Source organism: Globicephala melas, chromosome X, assembly GCF_963455315.2.
Source record: "Globicephala melas chromosome X, mGloMel1.2, whole genome shotgun sequence".
NCBI classification, from domain to species: domain Eukaryota; kingdom Metazoa; phylum Chordata; class Mammalia; order Artiodactyla; family Delphinidae; genus Globicephala; species Globicephala melas.
Window position 1 is genome coordinate 56,246,740 of NC_083335.1, and position 26,611 is coordinate 56,273,350.

At 36.8% G+C, this 26,611-nt stretch overlaps 1 protein-coding gene across 1 annotated transcript in view; it reads left to right on the top strand.

The window, feature by feature from the left end:
* The first annotated feature begins 2,812 nt into the window (after positions 1-2,812).
* Positions 2,813-26,611, top strand: part of POF1B (POF1B actin binding protein) — a 100,379-nt gene continuing 76,580 nt past the window's right edge. Inside the window, exons 1-3 of the mRNA XM_060292023.1 lie at positions 2,813-3,097; positions 21,906-21,980; positions 24,279-24,359. Of these exons, the coding sequence (XP_060148006.1) occupies positions 2,813-3,097; positions 21,906-21,980; positions 24,279-24,359 (441 nt within the window). The remainder of the gene's footprint in view (positions 3,098-21,905; positions 21,981-24,278; positions 24,360-26,611) is intronic.

Here is a 26,611-nt window from a genome sequence, read left to right on the forward strand (position 1 = left end):
AAAGAATAAATTATTTTTATAATCAAAAACACTAAAGGATTTTAAAAGTCTGTTAGAACTGAATTAGCTTCTAAAGGGATATCACGTCTAAGGGGAAATCAAATTCATCATCATAAATGAGGTTTTTTCAGTACTAAACATAAAATATCTATATTACTGAGTGAAACAAAATAACTGCCAGAAATATAATTAAGGATTCTCTGAACAAGTCTGGAGCTGAGAATAAGAAATCAACTCTTACTGTCTCATCCACCAGTGTAAGAAGTGTAGCATAATCATGAAGCCTGAGGAATGCAGAGTGTCAAGCCCTTGGGTTTTCAAGTAGAAAACAGAGCAATTACCATTATTAAATGGTCAAATAATTTATATGCATTTATTAATAAAAATAGGTGAGTATTAACATTATCTGCATAAAGGAGAAATAAAACAATTGGAGAAGCAGATCAACGAAGGCACAAATGCATTCTCAGAGAAGGAGCACAAACTTTGGTGAGAATGATTGGTAAGTCTCTCTGAGGTGTGCAAGGGTGGTCAACATCTGTTTCATATTTAGATGTAGTCTGCCTGCCAGAGAGTGTCTAATCTCATTTCTTATATAGTATCCCTGAGCTTCAAGCTCTCTTTTCCTCATATCCAGGCATGTGGAAAAGTGATGGATGAGGCTCAGGAATTGAAAGAGGGTGTCAGTTTCACACTTTACTCTTTGCCCAACTGCATTAAGGTGGTTGCCTCAAAGTGCTATATATCCAAGAAATGTGAAGGGCAGATATGGATGAAGGAATTTTTATTCTTCATCTCAATCTCTTACTTTAGTTACTAGGATACAGATATTAATAGCACTGGATGCAGATATTAACAGCACTGTGTATATGTGTTTGTGTGTAGTTTAAGTTCAGATTTCAACAATCAGAGCTGACTGGATTACCCCACTTAATATCCATTCCCTATTCACATATAAAGCTTATTCAAAATGATACTGCTAATGATATTAACAAGTTATTGATCTGATATTTTGCCAGGCTGTTTGGCAGGTCATGTGTTCCTAATTAAATTTTCATTGATCCTTGAGGAACAGCATTATAATGAACAAGGATTAGATTTGAAAGCTTTGCACACAGTATGCAAATATAAACATAAATATACAATAAATTATTTTAAAGAGTTTTTAAGGTCGGTTTTGCATACCTCTCCTCCATAAAAAATCCATAGATTCTTTTTAAAGTCACTTAACGTGCTAATGGTTCAAAACTGTTTTAGGTTTCCACTTAGAAGATGTATTGGATGCCCAGATACAGAACATAATTTAAATTTTTACTTAGCAGTATAATATAGTAGAGCTATAGGCTCTATGTTCAAATCCCAGACTCATTTTTTACTAGTAGTTTAACTTTGGGAAGTTTTTCAGCCTCTCTGTGTCTCTGCCTCAGTTCCTCACCTATAAACCCTCATAAATTTGTGAGGATGACAGATATTCCATGTAAAGCTTCTCGCATGGTCAGAGTGAATGACCAGTAAGTCACTACTTTTTGTTTACTTAGCAGATTAAAAACCTGGCTAGACAGCTTGATGATATTCTCTTCCTCTCCAGAATGGTGGTGGTGTGCTTGGGTTCTATGGTATATATACACACTAGGAAGATGTCCCTTTTCTGAAGACACCCTCAGTGAATATTCTAGAGTTCCGTGGTGCTGAAATATCTTGCAGGGAAAAACCTGGTGGTTAAGTAGGCCTTATGATTGTAATTTCAAGTAGTGATAAATATAAGTGCTGAGCATATTTAATCTCATTATATCAGGTAAGGCACCTCTCAGGACTTGCAGCTCCCTTAACAACTAGATATTAAAAAGGCAATCAAACTCAGTGTTTCCTAAGGCACAAATCAAGTCAGGGTACATTCCTTTGTAAAAATGTGAAACAATAAATATAAGTGCTAAAATGCAAAGGGTTTCTGGAATGGTTAGATTTTTCTTGACCAAATCTCCCACCTACAGACAGCAATTTAATCATTTAGACAAATCTTCCTCAATTTAAATTAGAAAGCCACACGAGGCCTGGAGCAAGATAAACAGGTCCACAAATTAGAGAGTGTTGCTAGAAGGAAACCTCATAGCAATCTCCCTTAACTGCAATTACTAGCTGGGTTTTGCAAAGAATGCAGATTTATCTGTGAAAACTAATGTGTCCTTAGGCTAATACCCCTTATTTTGGTCTGGGACTCTGGAATGATAATACTCATGTTTGTAATTACCTTTGCTAAGCTTAAGAACCATGGGAAAGCCACTTTCATGTGATATTTGTGACCTTTTTTCTGCAGTAAGTTTTGGCATGGGCATGTCTTTGTTTGCCTATTTACAGTTCAAGTGAATTTCCAAGACTGTGAATTTGGAAGCTCTGGCTTTAGCCCTGAAATTCCACATTCCTGCTCTTTCCAGACTTCCTTACCCTACTGGACAGCCTAGTAGCTATCTCCATAACAAAGCAGGGCCTCTCCCGGCAGGTAAACCTACCCAGTGATTCCTCCCCCTCAGGGGCGTGGCAGTACTATTTCCTGGAGCAATCTCACGGGGTGGTTCCACTTTGCATTTGCACTCAATTACTTTATTTGCTGCCTCCTCTGTAGCTGCCAGACCTGCTTCTGCTGTTGCTCAGGTAACTCCCATCTCTCCCTGGCACCACTATAGGCAGAGGTGGTTGATAAAAGGCTTCTAACGTGTGCCTGCCTGCCTGCTTTCCTACCCCTTTCTTTCATGATCTCTCTCTGTTTGTTCCTTAGGGAGAGCATCTGGGGAGTACCTTGGTGACCACTGAGAAGATGATGAGCTCAAACTATTGGAGTGAGATGAGCAGCAGCAGCTGTGGGACTCAGCAATCCCCAGAAGTGCTGCAGTGCCAGCCCCAGCATTACCGCTGCTACCATCAGTCAAGACAAGCCCAGCAGCCTCCAGAAAAAAATGTAGTGTATGAGCGAGTGAGGACCTACAGTGGGCCCATGAACAAGGTGGTTGAGGCCTTGGACCCGATCGGCTCACGGGAAGTGTGCTCCCCTCTCAAAACTGCCTCCTCCTACCAAAGCTTGCTTTGGAGCGACCGTTCCCAGGTACCACAAAGACAGCTATGCCAGAAAAGGGAAATCTTTGTTGCCTTTGTTTGCTTTTGAACCTCATTTCTTTTCTTTCTGCTTCTCTGGCTCTGTTCTACAGGATATTATCTCTTGGATTGCAGCTATATACGCAATGTACGGTCACCCAAATTCCATCTCTTGGCTGTTCTTTCATTTACTAGTTCTTGTAGCCATTTGTTTATGAGTTCCAGTGATTTTCATAATCTAACTAGAGCATAGGATGGTTCATTTTTTGTTGAATTAGATTGGAATATATGACCTGAGGTATTCTTTTGCTCCTACCACAAAGCAATCCTCAACTAGAATACCATCATTTTTATAAAATAGGTTCCCACTGATTCACTTCATATCAAAAGTAAACAGGTTTTTTTGTATCAAATATGGCGGTGCAGGGGCAATGGCATGTATGGAGTGACGAGCAATTATTTGTGTTTAGCAAATAGGATGCTACTCCAGGATAAGTGACAGGCACAATGTCTATTTCAATTGTCATATGTGTTTCATCTTTTGAAAATGATGCATTTGTTCTTGCATAGTCAAGGTGGATAATTTATGAATATTAGTAGAAGGAATATTGAAAGAGTGAATATAAGATTGAGGAAGGCAAGATGTAAGCAACTGTTACATGAAAGCTAAAAATTGTGGAAGTCTAAGACACCCTTTAAAATGAAACAAATTTGTTTTTAAAGGGGTTAGTTTAACATCAGTATCTGTGTTAATAAACTTGCCAATGAGTATGAAAGAACACTGTAAGACAATACAAAATTAACAGCTCCTATGTCTGTTTTCATCTTTGACTCTCTTTATATTAAATTTGCATGTCTTTAAGCTTTCTGGAAACTTCAGTCCAAACTAAAATTATGTTTCAAGATACAAGTAGTACTGTGAAAAGCTCAAAAAGCAACCATCGGGATGATATCCTATGTTGCATTGTTATGCTGATCTGGAATAAAATGGATTATTTTTCCCAAAACAATAATTTTAATTAGGATATGAAGCAACATTTCTAAAGTATATAATGAAACTATTTTAAAAAGAAGTTTTAAAAGATATAGGTAACCCAACAACTACAAAGGCCACAATTTTCCTGTTTTATTTCACTCCTAGCTTAATTTGAGGGAAAAATATGAAGAAAAACCCAGTATTCACTGTCAGTAATTTCCTATTTGAGAAAAACTCCACCTGCATTGAAGTCAAAGGGAAGAAAAATAAAAGGTCAAAACTACTAGTTTGTGATAATAATAGTGCAAATGTACATTCCAGTATTCAGTGATGTTAATGAACAACAAAGTGGGTGTCACCTATGTTCCTGAGTAGCCCCAAAACAATGGGGAAGTTGAAACAACAGTTATCATTATCATACGAATGCTAAAATCACCCTATCTGGCATAGTTATTTAAATACGTTAACCTCTTTTCTTATCAACTTCCTAGTAAAAGAAAAATAAATAGATAAAAATTTAAAAAGCTTAAATTTGGCAAATTATAAACATTGACCACAGAATAACTTTTAGGGTCACACTTTATTGTATACTCCATGGTTCAACTTTCCTTTTTAATATTCTTGGGACCAAGCTGGTTGAGTTTTTTACGAGACTCACCTTTCTATCTGATATTTGCTAAGTGATCCTCACAAGACTAGCTCTATCCTGAAATGTAGTTCCCCAAAGGACTTTATAAAGAGCCTTAGGGACAGAAAGTATGGCCTCAGAAACAGGGAAAAGAAATTGGAATGGAGGGTGTTGTGAAGTCTGAAGTGATTTATAATTGAAAAGAAAGAAAAGGGCTGGGTAAGGAAGAGGGAGGTGAACTTCTAGATATGTGGTAAAGGAAAAAAAATAAGAATCTTCATTCTCTTAATGAAATTAGAAAGAAAATTTGACTATAAAATTTCAAACTGAGTTCGATATCAATGGGCATTCATAAATCCACTAAAAGATAATTTGGCAAGAAAACTTTTAGATAGCTGCCACAAAGAATGTGACTAGGAAACTATTATTCTATTATTTTATTTCTTTTCTCCCTGTTTAGTGGCAGGATGGCATTATATAAAGTAGAACCTAAAATTGATCTGAAATTACCTTCATGTTAACAAAATGAGTAAAATGTAGTGGCAGCTTTATTATATACCATGCCAAGCACAAGCAAGTAGTACACATTACTTAAAACACTTTTTGTTTTATGCTTTAAAATTCTCTCCTTAATATGCCATGTTTCAATGACATTTTGAGTTGGTATATAGCAATTATTCTGATGCTAAAGTTTGTGACCATGGCAGCTAGGAAGATAAGTATTATAATCAATTGTTAGTTATCATGAATTCAATTAAACTTTTACTTGAATTGTTTTTAGCATTTTTGTGTTTGGATGATAGTAAAAGAATTCCTAAGATTAAAAAAATATATAATTGCCAGTAGTAAAATATGTTCCCTTTGAGAAACCGAAATTGATGTCACTCTGCTTTGCTTCCTGAATCTTAATTTTCACTTATGTAATAGACATTTTGGATTTAACCAAATGCTTTTTGCAGCACTTTAGTATTTTCTATTTCTGGCTTTTTGGCCCACGTTTTTCCTTTCTTGTGCACTAAAATAGTGCTTATGGACATAAACATATTTTAAATTTCTCCAGATATAATGTTGCTTTGCTTCTTGTCTAAAATTTATCAGATATATTTTATGATTCCCTCAGTTATTATTTTGTCTGACTGATGAAGTGTTTCTCAGAGAAAACTGACTATAGAAACCAGGTATGGTGAAATTGTCTAAATTGATGGTAGAATTAAAATTACTAAGTTTATCCATATGAACAGGAAAAAATCAAAAGCAGGTGTAATCAAGGTCATATGTGCATTTTAGAACTGAATATAGTCTTGTAAATAAATGGAATTCTAGAAACTACATAAAACTAAAGAAAACAAAAACCTTATGGCTCAACCTTTTAAAAGGCCTAAATATTAAACAACCGTCATTAACTCAGAATGAAACACTGCCTCAGATGAACAGCATTGATGTTAATATGCATTGAACATATGTATTTCTCTTCCATTAATTTTAGCTTTTTATGAAGTTCAAGATATTTTCCACATATACAGAAGAGTTCTGTTGTGAGAGAGAGAAACTGATCAAAATAAAATATTTTTAATACCATTCATTAATTGAACACATATTTATTAAGTGCCTATTATATAAGAAGCACCATGATTATCTGGATAAATACCATTTGCTTATCCAGGGAGAGTTCATATTGAGGACAGATATACACGACCTGATCTGTAGGTGTCCTATATGTTTAGATTTCATTTTAAAATATAATTTTGTGCTTTTGCCATCAATATTTTATTGAATAAAACATTTTGGTGCAAGAAGGGATCTCTTAGAGATTGTGTTTTATGGATTACCATTTTTTTAAATTTGAAACTTGCAACCAAATTTAGCTCCAGAAAGCAGCCCAGGGGAGAATGTGAGTGAGTTTATGAATGGCCTCTGCTCTCAATAATTACCCAGCTTAGGCTTTTCTTTGTTTACATGACTTTTTTCCTTTTTCTTTGGTTACAGAGATAGTGGCTAGTTCCCTTACTGTGCCAGGATTTATATACACTATCATAAAATTTTCCTGTTCTGTGGGGATGGGTGTGTTGCTCTGAAAAATTGTTGTTCAAAGGAGTGGTCACTAAAGTGAATGATTATTCAGGGAAGTAGGTTGCCTGAGAAAGCAATGAGGTTAAAGGATAAAGAGGCCCAGTTTTCAGCTTTGGTCATCCCTTTTGTACTTACAATTAAATGAAGCTATAGAAATTGAGTGCAAGTAATTGCTGGGTGAAAATGTCCTTGCCAATTGTCTCTTGTTTAAGGGAGGTCTGATAAATTGCTAGGCCTGTTTTGAGTCAATGGCACTCATGAGCTATCATTGTGTGTGTGTGTGTGTGTGTGTGTGTGTGTGTGTGAGAGAGAGAGAGAGAGAGAGAGAGAGAGAGAGAGAGAGAAAGGTGGTGGGGGCAAAGGGGAGGGAGGTGAACTTTTCCTTTAACTGTTGTGATCCAAATTTTTTTTCTTGACAATTCTTGGTAAAATAACTGCAAGTTTGCCATGCTCTTAAACCCTACTTAAAAGTGAAAACCTTTCTAAACAGGTATATTTGAGCTAACTTTTTCTTCACAACAGCAGCTATCTTAATAGCCATCCTTTTTTGGCTTCCAATGGAACGTATGTACTTTGAGTTTTTAAATTAAGTCAAAAAGCATGCGCTACAAAGGGACTGTATACTTTATTTTCTCTCCTAGTTGCCTTCAAGAAAAGAAAGAATCCAGGAATGGGTCTCTTAAATGAGAGATTTTCCTTGGAGGGAAGGGATGAGTGGAAGGAGTTCTATTACTATTACATTCTATTGCTTTCTTTACATGAGAACAGAATCACAGATTTTATCCTAAATTAAGGAAGTGTTTGTTTCATATAAACAGAGGTCACTATAATTTACATGTTTCTTCATGTACAAAGTTCAGAACAGCATCTCAACAATAACCTAAGGCAAGTGTTTAACCATGTTACTGTCTTTGACAGTTTCTAACAAAAGCATCTCCCAAACTATTCCGAAAATTTATTTAAATGGCCTATTTAAATGGCCGTTTGCCTTGGCAAATTCTGTCAGCATAAATTTCAGGTGGTTTTTAAAGATACTGTTTCTTTTGAAACTATTCAGCCTAGCCTTTTCCTAAGTCACTCTTATTACTTTCAGTGATTCTCATAGTCATTAAAACTGACAGGAGCGTATAGAAGGCTCCCATGGTTTTCCTTCTTGGAACATTATATTATGTATTAGTTTTTAAGTAAAGTTTTAAAATTCAAATTAGGCAACATGAAAGAGTGCCATGTTTATTTCAACAAGATTCCAAATATTTAAAGAACAAAGTCCTGTACTATGCATGTAATCTTTTCTATTACCTAATTCTCGTTCCCAGCAGTCTTGCTGTCTCTCCCTTACATATTGCACCGAGGTCTTGAACTCTTTGATCAGAGCTATCAATAGGAAAATGAAAGCCAATAGGTATTGACTGAAAATGTTCATATTACGTAGAGCCTAAAGATCAGTCACAGAGAACATTGTGTGGAGAAAGTGCCCATGCAAATGAATCTATGTGTAGTGTCCCAGAGAGAACTACAAATAATAAATGTGCATTGATGAGGTAGACTTGGGGAGAACTGAACTATGAAACAGTCAAGTGTAGTGGCTAATAGTGTAAGCTTAGGTTTTAAACTTCTTTGGTTTAATTCCTGGTTCAGGGACTTGCTAGCTATATGCTTCAGTTGCCTCATCTATAAAATGGGGTGATAATAACACCTAAGTCATAGGATTGTTATTAGAGTCAAATGCGATAATATACGGTGAAAATTACACAGCACAGTGCCTGACACATCATGTTAATGTTGTATTACCCAGAATAAATGACTTGACCTCTCATGACCTAGTGTCCTCATTTGTAAAGTGGGGACAATAATACCTTCCTTCAGAGTTGTAGTGAGTATTGAGATAACATGTGAAGGTGTCCAGCACAGAGTTAGCACTGGATAATTCTTTCTGTTTGTATTATTGATTTATAAAAATATAGCCAACAAAAGCTGATAGCTGCACAAACTACGGTAATAAACTAAATGAATAGACTATAAAGTAAGGGTTCCTTTGACACTGGGAAGATTAGGTAAACACATATGCTTGAAAGGCTTATTAGGGCTCTACTAGCTAAGAAAGACTAACAAGGAAAACCATTAAAGCAATTTTCTGAAACATGGTATATGATCAAAAGACTGGAGCAGCAGGGATGTATTTATAATGTTTACTGGCATAAATATCCTTTAGAAAGAGTAATTTGGAAGTTCCCATGCTCTTAGAGTCTTTGAACTTGAACCTCAATATTTGAAATGAAGTTTTTTTTAGTGTGTGTGTTTTTTTTTCCTTTTTAAAATGTAGTGATGCTGACATTAAAGCTTGCTTGCAGTCTGCCTCTTACCTAATGCACTTAATACTTCCTCTAGAGCTACACTTCCAGTAGGGTAGTATGTGGTTAATTACATTAACATTTAAATTAATTCAAATCCAATAAAACTAATTATTCAGTTCCTCAGCTGCAATAGCCACATTTTAAGTGCTCAACAGCCACATGTGGCTAGTGACTACTGAACTGTACGGCACAGATACAGGGCATTTCCACCACTGCAGAGAGTTCTACTGGACACTACAGATCTATATATTCAAGCTACTCATTTACGTATAGAACTACCTCTAAGATCATTACAATTCAAAGAAATTCATGGTGGTGCAAATGTGCGATCAAAGGGCTGCCAAAGTACAGGGTCAGCTTTAACGGAAACATAGGAATGAAACAAAAAAGGAAGCCACAAACTTTCAAAGTACAAGTTTAGAATGACAATTTCAGTAGAAGAAGAACTAAATTCATAAAATTTTTGAAAAGAGCTGAATGAAATATTTTTCTGTATGTATGCAGGTATAGTCATCCTTTGCTATCTGAGGAGGATTGATACTTGGACCTCTGCTCCGGACACCAAAATCCACTTATGCTCAAGTATCTTTATTTTGTTATTAGTTTCTGCTTTATAACAAAGTGAATCAGTTATACATATAAAAATGTTCCCAAATCTCTTCCCTCTTGCGTCTCCTTCCCTCCCATCCTCCCTATCCCACCCATTCAGGTGGTCTCAAAGCGCCGAGCTTATCTCCCTGTGTTATGTGGCTGTTTCCCACTAGCTATCTATTTTAGGTTTGGTAGTGTCCATGCCACTCTCTCACTTTGTCACAGCTTACCCTCCCCCCTCCACATATCCTCAAGTCCATTCTCTAGTAGGTCTGTGTATTTATTCCTGTCTTACCCCTAGGTTTTTCATGACATTTTTTTTTCTTAAATTCCATATATATGTGTTAGCATATGGTATTTGTCTTTCTCTTTCTGGCTTACTTCACTCTGTATGACAGACTCCAGGTCTATCCATCTAATTACAAACCACTCAATTTCGTTTCTTCTTATGGCTGAGTAATATTCCACTGTATATATGTGCCACATCTTCTTTATCCATTCATCCGATGATGGACACGTAGGTTGTTTCCATCTCCAGGCTATTGTAAATAGAGCTGCAATGAACATTTTGGTACATGACTCTTTAAATTATGGTATTCTCAGGGTATATGCCCAGTAGTGGGATTGCTGGGTCATATGGTAGTTCTATTTGTAGTTTTTTAAGGAACCTCCATACTGTTCTCCACAGTGGCTGTATCAATTTACATTCTAACCAACAGTGCAAGATGGTTCCCTTTCCTCCACACCCTCTTCAGCATTTATTGTTTCTAGATTTTTTGATGATGGCCATTCTGACTGGTGAGATGATATCTCATTGTAGTTTTGATTTGCATTTCTCTAATGATTAATGAAGTTGAGCATTCTTTAATGTGTTTGTTGGCAGTCTGTATATCTTCTTTGGCGAAATGTCTATTTAGGTCTTCTGCCCATTGGATTGGGTTGTTTGTTTTTTTTGTTATTGAGCTGCATGAGCTGTTTATAAATTTTGGAGATTAATTCTTTGTCAGTTGCTTCATTTGCAAATATTTTCTCCCATTCTGAGGGCTCTCTTTTGGTCTTGTTTGTGGTTTCCTTTGCTGTGCAAAAGCTTTGAAGTTTAATTAGGCCTCATTTGTTTATTTTTGTTTTTATTTCCATTTCTCTAGGGGGTGGGTCAAAAAGGATCTTGCTGTGATTTATGTCTTAGAGTGTTTTACCTATGTTTTCCTCTAAGAGTTTGATAGTCTCTGGCCTTACATTTAGGTCTTTAATCCATTTTGAGTTTATTTTTGTGTAAGGTGTTAGGGAGTGATCTAATCTCATACTTTTACATGTACCTGTCCAGTTTTCCCAGCACCACTTATTGAAGAGGCTGTCCTTTATCCACTATACATTCCTGCCTCCTTTATCAAAGATAAGGTGACCATATGGGCATGGGTTTATCTCTGGGCTTTCTATCCTCTTCCATTGATCTATATTTCTGTTTTTGTGCCAGTACCATACTGTCATGATTACTGTAGTTTTGTAGTATTGTCTGAAGTCAGGGAGACTGATTCCTCCAGTTCCGTTTTTCGTTCTCAACATTGCTTTGGCTATTCGGAGTCTTTTGTGTTTCCATACAAATTGTGAAATTTTTTGTTCTAGTTCTTTGAAAAATGTCAGTGGTAGCTGGATAGGGATTGCATTAAATCTGTAGATTGCTTTAGGTAGTAGAGTCATTTTCACAATGTTGATTCTTCCAATCTAAGAACATGGTATATCTCTCCAACTATTTGTATCATTTTTAATTTCTTTCATCAGTGTCTTATAATTTTCTATATACAGGTCTTTTGTCTCCTTAGGTAGGTTTATTCCTAGATATTTTATTCTTTTTGTTGCAATGGTAAATGGGAGCGTTTTCTTGATTTCACTTTCAGATGTTTCATCATTAGTGTATAGGAATGCCAGAGATTTCTGTGCATTAATTTTGTGTCCTGCCAATTTACCAAATTTATTGATTAGCTCTAGTAGTTTTCTGGTAGCATGTTTAGGATTCTCTATGTATAGTATCATGTCATCTGCAAACAGTGACAGCTTTACTTCTTTTCCGATTTGGATTCCTTTTATTTCCTTTTATTCCCTGATTGCTGTGGATAAAACTTCCAAAACTATGTTGAATAACAGTGGTGAGAGTGGGCAACCTTTTCTTGTTCCTGATCTTAGTGGAAATGCTTTCAGTTTTTCACCATTGAGGACAATGTTGGCTGGGGATTTGTCATATATGGCCTTTATTATTCTGAGGAAAGTTCCCTGTATGCCTACTTTCCACAGGGATTTTATCATAAATGGGTGTTGAATTTTGTCGAAAGCTTTCTCTGCATCTATTGAGATGATCATATGGTTTTTCTCCTCCACTTTTTTAATATAGTTTATAACATTGATTGTTTTGCATATATTGAAGAATCCTTGCATTCCTGGAATAAACCCCACTTGATCATGTTGTATGATCCTTTTAATGTGCTGTTGGATTCTGTTTGCTAGTATTTTGTTGAGGATTTTTGCATCTATGTTTATCAGTGATATTAGCTTGTAGTTTTCTTTCTGTGTGACATCCTTGTCTGGTTTTGGTATCAAGGTGATGGTGGCCTCGTAGAATGAGTTTGGGAGTGTTCCGCCCTCTGCTATATTTTGGAAGAGTTTGAGAAGGGTAGTTGTTAGCTCTTTTCTAAATATTTGATAGAATTAGCCTGTGAAGCCATCTGATCCTGGGGTTTTGTTTGTTGGAAGATTTTTAATCACAGTTTCATTTCAGTGCTTGTGATTTGTCTGTTCATATTTTCTATTTCTTCCTGATTCAGTCTTGGCAGGTTGTGCATTTCTAAGAATTTGTCCATTTCTTCCAGGTTGTCCATTTTATTGGCATAGAATTGCTTGTAGTAATCTCTCATGATGTTTTGTATTTTTGCAGTGTCAGTTGTTACTTCTCCTTTTTCATTTCTAATGCTATTGATTTGAGTCTTCTCCCTTTTTTTCTTGATGAGTCTGGCTAATGGTTTATCAGTTTTGTTTATCTTTTCCAAGTACCAGCATTTAGTTTTGTTGATCTTTGCTGTCGTTTCCTTCATTTCATTTCTGATATTTTTATGATTTCTTTCCTTCAGCTAACTTTGGGTTTTTTTTGTTCTTCTTTCTCTAATTGTTTTAGGTGCAAGGTTAGGTTGTTTATTCAAGTTGTTTCCTGTTTCTTAAGGTAGGATTGCATTGCTATAAACTTCCTTCTTAGAACTTCTTTTGCTGCATCACATAGATTTGGGGTCATCGTGTCTCCATTTTCATTTCTTTCTAGGTATTTTTTTATTTCCTCTTTGATTTCTTCAGTGACCACTTCGTTATTAAGTAGTGTATTGTTTAGCCTCCATGAGTTTGTATTTTTTTACAGATCTTTTCCTTTAATTGATATCTAGTCTCATAGCTTTGTTGTCGGAAATGATACTTGAAACAATTTCAATTTTCTTAAATTTACCAAGGGTTGACTTGTGACCCAAGATATGATCTATCCTGGAGAATGTTCCATGAGCACTTGAAAAAAATGTGTATTCTCTTATTTTTGGATGGAGTGTCCTTTAAATATCAATCAAGTCCATCTTGTTTAATGTATCATTTAAAGCTTGTGTTTCATTATTTATTTTCATTTTGGATGATCTGTCCATTGGTGAAAGTGGGGTGTTAAAGTCCCCTACTATGGATGTGTTACTGCCGATTTGCCCTTTTATGGCTGTTAGTATGTGCCTTATGTATTGAGGTGCTCCTGTGTTGGGTGCATAAATATTTACAATTGTTATATCTTCTTGGATTGATCCCTTGATCATTATGTAGTGTCCTATGTTGTCTCTTCTAATAGTCTTTATTTTAAAGTCTATTTTGTCTGATATGAGAATAGCTACTCCAGCTTTCTTTGGTTTCCAATTGCATGAAATATCTTTTTCCATCCCCTTACTTTCAGTCTGTATGTGTCTCTAGGTCTGAAGTTGGTCCCTTGTAGACAGCATATATATGGTCTTGTTTTTGTGTCCATTCAGCCGATCCTGTCTTTTGCTGGGAGCATTTAGTCCACTTACATTTAAGGTAATTATCAACATGTATGTTCCTATTCCCATTTTCCTAATTGTTTTGGGTTCATTATTGTAGCTCTTTTCCTTCTCTTGTGTTTCTTGCCTAGAAAAGTTTCTTTAGCAGTTGTTGTAAAGCTGGTTTGGTGGTGCTGAACTCTCTCAACATTTGCTTGTCTGTAAAGGTTTTAATTTCACCATCAAATCTGAATGAGATCCTTGCTATGTAGAGTAATCTTGGTTGCAGGTTCTTCTCCTTCATAACTTTAAATATGTCCTGCCAGTCCCTTCTGGCTTGTAGAGTTTCTGCTGAAAGATCAGCTGTTAACCTTATGGGGATTCCTTCATGTGTTATTTGTTGTTTTTCCCTTGCTGCTTTTAATATGTTTTCTTTGTATTTAATTTTTGACAGTTTGATTAATATGTGTCTTGGTGTATTTCTCCTTGGATTTAACCTGTATGGGACACTCTGTGCTTCCTGGACTTGATTAACTCTTTCCTTTCCCATATTAGGTAAGTTTTCAACTATAATCTCTTCAACTATAATCTCTTCAAATATTTTCTCAGTCCCTTTCTTTTTCTCTTGTTCTTCTGGAATCCCTATAATTCAAATGTTGGTGCATTTAATGTTGTCCCAGAGGTCTCTGAGACTGTCCTCAGTTCTTTTCATTCATTTTTGTTTATTCTGCTCTGCAGTAGTTATTTCCACTATTTTATCTGTGGAATAAGAACTTATCTGTTCTTCTGCCTCAGTTATTCTGCTCTTGATCCCATCTAGAGTATTTTTAATTTCATTTATTGTGCTGTTCATCGTTGCTTGTTTCATCTTTAGTTCTTCTAGGTCCTTGTTAAATGTTTCTTGCATTTTGTCTATTCTATTTCCAAGATTTTGAATCATCTTTACTATTATTATTCTGAATTCTTTTTCAGGTGGACTGCCTATTTCATCTTCATTTGTTAGGTCTGGTGGGTTTTTATCTTGCTCCTTTATCTGCTGTGTGTTTTTCTGTCTTCTCATTTTGCTTATCTTACTGTGTTTGGGGTCTCCTTTTCACAGGCTGCAGGTTCGTAGTTCCCATTGTTTTTGGTGTCTGTCCCCAGTGGCTAAAGTTCGTTCAGTGGGTTGTGTAGGCTTCATGGTGGAGGGGACTAGTGCCTGTGTTCTTGTGGATGAGGCTGGATCTTCTCTTTCTGGTGGGCAGGTCCACATCTGTTGGTGGGTTTTGGGGTGTCTGTGGACTTATTATGATTTTAGGCAGCCTCTTTGCTAATGGGTGGGGTTGTGTTCCTGTCTTGCTAGGTTTTTGGCATAGTATGTCCAGCACTGTAGCTTGCTGGTTGTTAAGTGAAGCTGGGTGCTGGTGTTGAGGTGGAGATCTCTGGGAGCTTTCGCCCTTTGTTATTGTGTGGAGCTGGGATGTCTCTTGTGGACCAGTGTCCTGAAGTTGGCTCTCCCACCTCAGAGGCACAGCATTGACTCCTGGCTGCAGCACCAAGAGCCTTTCATCCACTCGGCTCAGAATAAAAGGGAGAAAAAGTAAAATGAAAGAATGAGTAGAAGTAGTAAGAAAGAAAGGAGGGAGGGAGGGAGGGGGAAAGGAAGGGAAGAAGGAGGGAAGGAAGGAAAAAAAGAAAGAAGATAAAATAAAATAACGTAAGATAAAATGTAATAAAGTTATTAAAATAGAAAAAATAATTATTAAGGAAAAAAATATTAAAAAACAAACAAACAAAACATGGACGGATAGAACCCAAGGACAAAAGGTGGAAGCAAAGCTATACAGACAAAATCTCACACAGAAGCATACACATACACACTCACAAAAAGAGGAAAAGGGGAAAAAAATCATAAATCTTTCTCTCAAAGTCCACCTTCTCAATTTGGAATGATTCGTTATCTATGCATGTACTCCACCAATGCAGGGTACATCAAGTTTAGTGTGGAGTTTTAGTCCGCTGCTTCTGAGGCTGCTGGGAGAGATTTCCCTTTGTCTTGTTTGTTTGCACAGCTCCCAGGGGCTCAGTTTTGGATTTGGCCCCGCCTCTACGTGTAGGTCGCCACGTAGGCGTCTGTTCTTCGCTTAGACTGGACGGGGTTAAAGGAGCCGCTGATTCAGGGGCTCTGGCTCACTCCGGCCAGGGGGAGGGAGGGGCACGGAGTGCGGGGCAAGCCTGCGGCGGCAGAGGCCGGCATGACGTCACAGCAGCCTGAGGTGCACCATGCGTTCTCCCGGGGGAGTTGTCCCTGGATCCAGGGACCCTGGCAGTGGCGGGCTGCACAGGCTCCCCAGAAGGGGGTTGTGGATAGTAACCTGTGCTCGCACACAGGCTTCTTGGTGGTGGCAGCAGCAGCCTTAGCGTCTCATGCCCATTTCTGGGGTCCACGCTTTTAGCAGCGGCTCGCGCCCCTTCTCTGGAGTTCCTTTAAGCAGGGCTCTTAATCCCCTCTCCTCACACACCAGGAAACAAAGATGGAAGCAAAAGCCTCTTGCCTGTTGGACAAGTCCAGACTTTTCCCCAGACTCCCTCCCGGCTAGCTGTGGTGCACTAACCCCTGCAGGCTGTGTTCTTGCTGCCAAGCCCAGTCCTCTCCCAGCGCTCCAACCGAAGCCCGAGCCTCAAATCCCAGCCCTGCCCGCCCCAGCGGGTGAGCCGACAAGCCTCTCAGGCTGGTGAGTGCCGGTTGGCACCGATCCTCTTTGCGGGAATCTCCGCTTTGCCCTCAGCACCGCTGTTGCTGTGCTCTCCTCCTCTGCTCCGAAGCTTTCACCCCTCCGCCACCTGCAGTCTCCGCCCATGAAGGGGCTTCCTAGTGTGTGGAAACCTTTCCTCCTTCACAGCTCCCTCGCACTGGTGCAGATCTTGTCCCTATCCTTTTGTCTCTGTTTATTCTTTTTTCTTTTGCCCTACCCAGGTACGTGGGGGGGTTTCTTGCCTTTTGGGAGGTCTCAGGTCTTCTGCCAGCATTCAGTAGGTGTTCTGTAGGAGTTGGTCCACGTGTAGATGTATTTCTGGTGTATCTGTGGGGAGGAAGGTGATCTCCACGTCTTACTCTTCCGCCATCTTCCCGGAAGCCCTCTTCTAACTGATTGTCAAGTATCTTATATAACCTATGCATATCCTTGCCCGTATTTAAAATCATCTTTAGATTTGTAAATACAGTGTAAATACTATATAAATAGTTGAGAGAGCACACCAAATTTAAGTTTTGCTTTTTGAAACTTCCAGATTTTTTTTATATTTTCAATCCTTCGTTGGTTGAATTTGCAGATGCAGAACCTGTGGATACGGAGGGGTGACTGTATCTATCCTTTATATAATTTCCCCAGAACCTTACTTTTTGAAAGAGTAAATATTTAAATAGAGGAAAATGATGAAATAACTCTCCTCAATAAAAATGCACCTCCCTTTCTTTTAGCACATGATCTGGGTTTCATAGCCTCTCTGGAACTGCCTATGTCCCTTAAGCTACTGAATTAATTTTAAACTTTAGTAAGTAATGTTCAAATATCATTCCCATTTTTCCTGATGAGGTAACAAAGGCACAGGAGTGCTATGTAACTTGCTCAAGTTCATTGAGCTAGTATGTGGTAGAACTGGGATTTAAATCTAAGCAGTCTAGTTCTAGGTCTATGCTTGTAACCACCATGCTATACTGGATATTCCTGATCTATATATTTGACTCTTATTTATGTCATACAGTCTCTGATATCTGATTCCTGTATCCCAACTTGGATTTAGGTTAAACAAAGGTATGAACAATTATCTCAAGTGATGTTGTAAAATTATCCCAGAAAAGCAGACTGATTTTAATCCACTCTGATCTTAAAATTGGTAATGCCACATGTACTTATAAGAGGAGAAGGAGGAGAAAAACGGAAAGAGAAGGGTGAGGAGGAGAAGGAGAAGGAAAAAGGTGGGGAGGAGGAGGAAGAGGGAAGAGGGCTGCTACAACTTTCCCAAAGTAGAAAATGACTTTAGTCATCGTGGGAAAAACACCCTTGGATTTCATACTAAGCCTAAATCTACTAATTATAAACAAAATTATTTTTCAACAAAACTCTACCTAAAGAATGTTGCCAACAGGCAATATTTATGTATTTAGCAAATATGAGCCACAGGAATAAACGACTCAATACTAGGCTGAATATTTGATCAGAAAATGTAGGGCCTTCCTGCAAAATCAAAGGGCTTAAATGATATGAAAATTAAATAAAAATTCAATGTTTTATTAAGTTTAGAGTTCTGTATGTACACTCTAAATATATAATGCTGTCTACTTTAAAAAAAACCCTATTGTATTTGTAGAAGTTTAAAATATTTAATCAGGGCTATTCTCTCACACGGTCAGTTATAGGTGGATTTCTTGTTTTCAGGCACCAAAAAGTTACTTTTGATAGTAAATAATAAAAAGAGTCAAATATCTAGTCTCCTATTATGGGAATTACTCAAATCTAACAGTAGAATTTTGTTCCACAACTTCAACAGAAAATATAATGAGGCAGGCTATAGGTGTGGGAACGTATAGTGATTAAGGTTATGAGTTCTGGATTTAGTGATTAAGTAGCATCATGCTACTTGAGTTGGAATCCCAACACCTTAGTATTAGCTGTGTGATCTTCAGCTAGCTACTTAACCTATCTTTGTCTAACTTTACTCATATGTAAAATGGGGTTATTATAATAGTACCTTTCTGATGACAGTTTTTCTGAGTGTTAAATAAGATGATCTATGTAATATATTTTGGCATAGAAAGCTCTTAATAGGTGTTAGTTGTCATTATCATCTTCATCAAAGGAAAACAAGACTGACAAGTTGAAAGGATTTGAAATTGTCTTGTCTGTATGGAAAAATAAGCTGGGAGTGATCTCTTATATTCACAGAATGTCGGAAATAGAATGAGGCTTAAAGATCCTCCAGTTCACACTTAAACATACCCACATCCCGTTTCTCACATGAGGAAACAAGCTCAGGAAGATGGCATGAGTGTTCATTATCATAACTGGCTGGTGGTATAGTGGTATAACTAGAAGTAGAACCTAGGGCTCTGGACTTCAAGCACAGGACTCTTTCCACTATATTATGATAGTCACCACCACCCCTTCCCCAGCCTTCAGTTATTTTGTTATAAGGAACATGGGGCTATGGCATAGAGGGCATAAGTACAAAAGATGTAACTATTCATTAGATTTAATGATTTCAACATGAAGGATTTAGGGAAGCTCTGTACGGATGAGTGATGCTGAAAATTAAACATTGATGTAGGTTATCAAGAGAGAGATTTAGATTTCTATTCCTGAGATGCCTTTAAAACTAAGACATCCTCTTCATTCATTCATTCACAAACATTTTTGATCACTTCCTGTAGAATAGGCAATGCCTACTTGTGGGATGACTTGCTGCAATCCTGCCTAGCGCTAGATGCCACTGAAAGTAACTTCCATCATCAAGACAATGTTCATTTTGGACCTTTACTCACCCTACTTACCTAATTCCGTAGACTTTCAGGGGAAAGGGGTTTTCTTTAGCAAGTTTTTCTGAAATTAATATACCTTATATTCAGATAGGTTTTTTCCCATCTTATGATAAGTCTAATACTGCTGTAATTTAAACTCATTCTGGTCACTGCCATACGTCTTAATCTCTTTGACCCATATTAAGCTACCACCTTAATATTTTACTTTTTGAAGTCATTCCATTTGTCCTTCGTTTCCATAAGGATTGTATGGGAAAAGCCACATTTGCCTAGATCAATTCTAATAATGAAGGCTCAGAACAATTAAGTAAAGCATAATTTGTGGAATTAATGTACCAGCTTTCCAAATATAAGAAGATTGAATAATTTCTTCATTTTAGCACTAGACTAGTCTTTGTGTAAATACACCAATTTGCCTTTTGAATATCTGCTATCTTGGCATCTGAGTAAAGTAACTGCCTATCAATATATGCCTTAAATATGTAAGATACATACACACACACACACACACACATATTTGTGTATGTGTGTGTATTCTTACTTGGGTTAATTTCAGCAAGTTTATAAAACTTCTCAGTACACTCTTTCATCTTAAAAGCTACTCCACATAGCTAGTGAAGTTTCATTCTGTTTAATTTTCTGATGTCATCATATTTGAATAGGATAAAGGGAAGGGGAAAGAACTACCATCTATAGAACCAGGTACCAGGCAGTGTGCACTAACTGTATTCTCAAAATAACCCTAGTATTACTAGCTACAGCCTAAAAAGGCTAAAAGTTTTCATAAAAGCATCTTTCACACATGAGTAATTTTACACTTGCTGATGGATGTGGAATTGGCATAGCCATTTGAGAAATCAATTGGGCAGTATGTATTAAAATGAATAATGCACATACTCTGTGCTCTAGTAATTCCACTTTGTGGGATTCTAGAGAAGTACTCACATTGCACAAGGATGCTCTTTGCAGCATAGTGGAAACCTGGAAACAATTTTAAAAAGATAGATAAATAAACTATCAAACAAACATTATGGAACACTATAATTTAAAATAATGAATTAAGACATTAATCTATAATATGAGATATTGTTAGGCTTATATTGCAGAATAATAAAAGCAGTAAATATTATTTATACATATATGTATAAATATGGGTAAGAGATTTGAATGAAGGGAGGATGGTTAAGGGAAGATTTTTGGCTTTATAAATTTTTATGTTAGAGTGTATTCATGCACTGTTGTATAACTAAAAATCACATTTTTTGTCTTTCTGAACTTATTCCTGTTGGATCTCTGGGCCAAATCCACCTGCACTTGGTTGTATTTGTAACCATTTTCCTAAACTGAAGAACACGTACATTTTTGGTCTAAAGTCTTTAATTCTGTGCATTTATCTGAGCAATTATCCTCAGCTACCAGCAGGAAATCTGGGAACCTATTCAAAGTCTGCCTAGAAACATTAAGCTTGCAGTATTGCTGTTGATGTAACAGAGGGAGGAAGGATGAAAATGTTACAAGTTGAACCAAAAGGAAAACCACAGCATGCAGAACATTTGGCAGTCTGAGTAAATGCACAGTCCTGTTTTAAGAACAGCACATTACACCTACATTATAGCTATATTTTGATATGAGTCTGTCAGTGTTTCCCTTGTAAGTCTGTGATTCTGATTTTTAATACCTCCTTGATCTGAAAAAAACACTATTTTTATCGTTTTAGGAATATATCCTGGAGTTGTGTCAATTGGTTGTAAATTATAGTAATGTATGAAGAAATTGAGTAATGCTGTCGACTCTTTGCACACTGATAAAGTTATGCAATTTGCTGATCTGGGAAAAATGTTAAGAATGCCAGCATAATCGATAGAGTGAACATTTTATCTAAACATTATCAAAAATCATACTCTCATCTTTATGGATCATTCTTTAACATTAGAATCTACTCTTTGAAATTAAACTAGAAGCAGATCACATGAAGCATAATTAAAAATCAGCTTGAAGTAATATAAGAGCAGTAGTCTTAGTTGAGTTTTCAAAGGTAGTTCCTATATTGGTTTCAGATTTTTTTACATTTAATGTTTTTGTTTGTTAAACTTTAAATCTTGTTAATTGCAGACATACAATAACATCGGGGGATACATCAGGCGAGTTCTCAAAAAAGCAAAAAAAAGGATGCAAACTAAAAGTGAAAGAAGTATGTACTGTTATGAAAGCATTCTAGAAATTATTTTTCATTAGATTACTTGCAATGCTGACAAAGGAATTGGTAATGTGCTCTTTGGAGAGATGGACATCATCTAAGAAAGCACTAAATACCGTTCTTATTTCTGACAAATTTGGATTATTATAAAAATAAAGGAAATAATAATACCTTAAGGACGTAAGACTTTTTTTTTTTTGCCGTACGTGGGCCTCTCACTGTTGTGGCCTCTCCTGTTGCAGAGCACAGGCTCTGGACGTGCAGGCTCAGCAGCCATTGCTCACGGGCCCAGCCGCTCCGTGGCATGTGGGATCTTCCCGGACCGGGGCACGAACCCGTGTCCCCTGCATCAGCAGGCAGACTCTCAACCACTGCACCACCAGGGAAGCCCAAGAACTTAAGACATTTAAACGACACTGCTCAGTAACTTTCTGAACCCCCTTTTGTTTCTATCAACAGGAACTTCATTCTACAACTCTGAAAATATCTACTTGTGCCCCAAGCACTGTACATATAACCCCAAATATTGAACAGGTAAAATAAGATATGGGTTAGATCAGATTACTTTCTTTTTGTGTAAACCTTGCTTGTCTGTTTAAGTGATCTTTAGGCCCTCATAAAACTTTACACATTCACAAAAATTCAGGAACATAAAACTGGAAAGGAGAGCCTTACATATGAAAGTCAGCTCAGCCCATTATAGGAATGTGAAGCAAGTGCTGTGGATTGAGGTTTTTCAATTTCATTATCTACTCAGTCTGATTGCTTTTGTTTGAGTGCAGTTTATTTTTCTCCAAGGATCTCCCACTGATTATGTATATTTTAAGGGTCTTTGATCTGAGCAGAAATGAAGTACCTCGATCTTGGATTGAGTGAGGACGTGGCTTTGTGAATGATAATACTGTACATTTATATCCAGAGAGAATAACTTGCAGGGTCAGAACTAGCCCTTCTCCAAGGTGCATGATTTGAAAGACACACAAGTTCAAGTTCCCTTAACCTTTGTGACCTAATAATCCCACTTTTAAGATTATTTTTGAGTGTACACATTATATCTCCAAAAGGTAGGTACCTGTAATAATAATTAAATACCATATTAACAAATATGTGTTTAATGAGCTAGTCCCACATATTAAAAAGTAAATTCTGAGTAAATAAACCATATGACATCTTAAGTTTGTTAGTACACAGGAGGGGAGTATAAAGGCTGCAGGATTTGGAAGATAGGAGGGAGAAAGATACTGTTCTGAGAAAACATGCCTGCCCAGACTGAAGTGTCACGATGTGAACTTGAATAGTGAAGGGACAAATGGACAAAAGCTGGTCTCTAGACCTGGGGTACAGTGAGGAAAAGGTGATATTATGCAGAACAAGTACGATTATCAAAGAAAAGTTTGCCTACCATGTACCAATTTGGCCTGGCCTAGAGCTAGGTCAGTTAGAGTCATGCATTTATTCAGCGAACATTTGCTGACTGCCAAGTGTGTACCAAATATTGCACAAAGGTGAATAGGAACCAATCACTACTCCCAAAGACCTCAGACTAACATGGGTCACACACTAACAAAACATAGGACAGTGGAATAAAGGTTACAACTGAGTTAAAAGTGGAGCCCCATGGGATGGACCACCAAGATAGGATTAGCTCAGAAAAGTAAGTCTACTTAAATCACAGAGCCGTTCACTACACTGAAATCCAGTCATAAAATTGCATTTACTGTTATTTTTCATAATAAATGGCTCTATAATTAAGTTTGCTGTAAATTTTACTTCTGACAAAAAATGTTTTTTCTAGAAAATTTGGAAATACAAAAGAACATAAAGAAGAAAAAATAAAATTCACTCATGACCCATCCCCTACCCAGAGATGGTACTCTTAGCATTTTGTTGTGTTTTCTTCCATTCAAATAAAAAATTAAGATCATACCATATATGCAGTTTTATATCTTCATTCTCATTTAATCTTACATAATGTTATGAGTTTTTAATGTAAATTTGTATTATCAAGATCATTATTTCGATGGCTACATATTTCAGCTTATGCATGATTATTTAATCTTTCCCCTCTCCACAGGAAAATGTTCCTCCTACTGTGCCCTCATCAGCATTATTATTTTAACATTTTCTCAGTTAAAATATGGTATTCTTTTGTTATGTTTACTTGATTCTTAGTTTGTTTGAATAATTTTTGTTGTTTGTTAATCGTTTGCTTTTCTTCTTTTCTGCTTTCATACCGTTTGCTCATTTTTCTATTAGTGTGAAGATTTTTTTTCTCACCGAGGTATAAAACTCTCTTTATATTAATGATACCACTCTTTTTCCATCCAAAATTTACAAATGACTTTGTTCTTGTGTTTTGTCTCCCTTTTAACATTATTTATGGCCCTCGCCCACCACCACACTGAAGATTTAAATGTTTAAGTGTACACACACACAGTTTTCTCTTTGCGTCTCCTTTCATTTTTTAAAATATAGGATGTCCTTTCCAAACAGAAACTCTGATTAATAAATATTAAGCTATATTTTCTTCTAATCATGTGGGGGCATTTACAATGAAACAAATATTTTGAAACTCTCATCAAATATAGTTTGGAATGTGTGATGAATTACTATGCAATGAGTATAATAGAAATACCTAGCATGGTGCTGAGCCCATAAACACACTCCTTCATGTATGTTTTTCAGACTGAAATTAACCAAAACCTAAATTCATATGTCATCATTTATGTAAATGGTTTTTAAAATTTCACTCTGAAAATTGCTCCCTATTATTCTGGCTGCAAGGTCACTAAATAACTATGATTATATGCAGCTTTTATCTTTTCTTCACAGGAACTCCATTCTCCAACAGTGAAAGTCACTACATATCCGCAGGCCACTATTAGGCAATATGTAGTGCAAAATCCTGAACAGGTAAGCTATATCATGCAAACTCTTGTCACAACCTAGTAATTCCTCAGAAGTTGATAGCTTAAACAAGAAGGGTGAGTCAGCTACTAGATTCCTAAAATCAGACTGTTGGAGTTCTTCCAGTTATAAAGTTACTTTCTGATTATTAATATTAACAAAGCCATCTTTAGCTCCAGACAACCATGTGCCTCAGAGATGCAACAGTTCCAAGTAACATGGAAATTGTTGGGTTATAAAGTCTTTCTGCTTCTATAGCACCACCCTTTGTGCACTTTGAACCAAAGAAAAAAGGGACAAAGTTCTTTCACAGGCTTCATATAAAACTATCATCTGTTGCATCGGCAGTTGGAGTCTTTAGTCTATTTAGATTTGCCATTGAGATATGGGCTAGGAAGAAGAAAATGAAAAGTCAAAAGTTCAAAAATGCCTCCATGCCTTTGTTTCCTACAGTGTATGAACTTTTGTGCCTAGAAATGAGGTCTTTTGAAAATTACATTATTATATTTTCTACAAAGATATTTAACTTTATATTATACAAACTAGGATATTATTCTTTGACTCATTTTGAGGAGAAAATTAAGAAAAATATTTTTCCCATAGTAATAAGCCTTCCTCAACACATACACACACACACACACACGGCCTTACTTTAGCTGCAAAAGGAGGTTCTTCTATGGGGTTATAAGGACAAAAGTTTCACAAATAGAAACTGTGCCCCGGATAATACCACAATTCTTTGCTTTTCTCTTTTTTATTTTTCTACTACTGCAGGAAACAGTTCTCTCTCTCAAAAATAAAACTGATCATTTTCTTCAGCTGTGGAAAACAAAGGGTTAAATTAGGGTAACACACTTGGTACTAGTCTAGTTGAGTGGGAAGTATATATTAATACTATACTTCTGCTTGTATCTATCTATCTCCCATCTTCTTTCTTTATTCATTTAAAAATTATCGTCTCATGTCTCTTTGCTAGAGAGGCTGTCAGTTGTGCACATGCGCATGTGTGAACCTATGAGCTTACAAGCTCTGTGTTGGAGGGGTTGATTGTTTTGGACATTTCTTTGAGTTTTCATACATCTATGTAAAAATCAAGAGAGAATGTGATTATAGTAAAGCAGCTGCTTGCTCCTTTTGCAGAATCAAATGTTTAAGCAAAAAATCTGAAAAATGTGCGTGAGGGAAGGGAGACATGAGGAAGGCCTCGGAGATGAGACTGTGCCTCTTTCTACAACTTAGCCAATCACTTTATGCTTTCCCCTTTTTCCTCTCATTCTCTTTTTCTTCCTTTCACAAATAAACTGGGGAATATGCATATTTGAATTCATATTACACTTGACATCCCTGGCTCTCAAAGAATTAGTTCTAGATAGCACTTTTTTTTCACGATGTGAGAAGTATTGTGTTTGCCTAAGATATATCCATGGAGAGATTTTAAATATCGAATCATTTGAATTCCAGCCTTCTTTGCAAGTGATTCTTATGTGACTTTGGATGCATTCTTATTCTTTAGTTAATGAGGAAATGGAAGAATTAATACTTATTGGATATACACTCCATGCTAGGCAATTTACATATTTTATCTCATTTAGTTCTAAAAAAGTGAGAAAACAGCAGCACAGAGAAGTTATCATTTATTCAGTGAATTTTTTTCCCTCAGGTTTAATGGGTTTAATAAGTTTACCATTTCAGTTCCTATTTGCAGCACCCAATATCCTTTGCAATACCAGAAAGACCCATCAGTGGCCAACAGTAAAGTTCAGACCTCCAGAGTTTAAAAGTTCAGATTCTCTGAGCATTCTGTGTTGCAATGGCACTTGTACAAAATTGGTACCTCCCTATAGTTGGGGGCATGTTAAATGTACCCATGAAAAAATCTTTTTCCGCTAGAAGGGGAAGAAAGAAAATCACTTCTCAAAACCCAGCAGATCTAGCTGTGAGGATCTAGCTGTGAGGTCTTAACTCCTGTTCCATCTCTTCAGGCTTGTTTTCCTTGTAGTGCAGCAAGAGAACAAATGTAACCTGAGTTACAAGAAACAAGACAGTGATGGCTATAAAGGGAGTGACCAGGAGCAGCAGAGCCTCCTTTACCTCCCACATCCAATATATGTACTTCACAGAAAAACAAAAATAACAAGTCCACAAAATACAACAGCTAGAATTACAAAAACCCATTCATCAAAGGGTGGTGGAAGGCAGGAAGGGGAAGTGGGAAGATAAATGGCACAGGGAGAAATTCAAATCAGTCTAGGCATGGG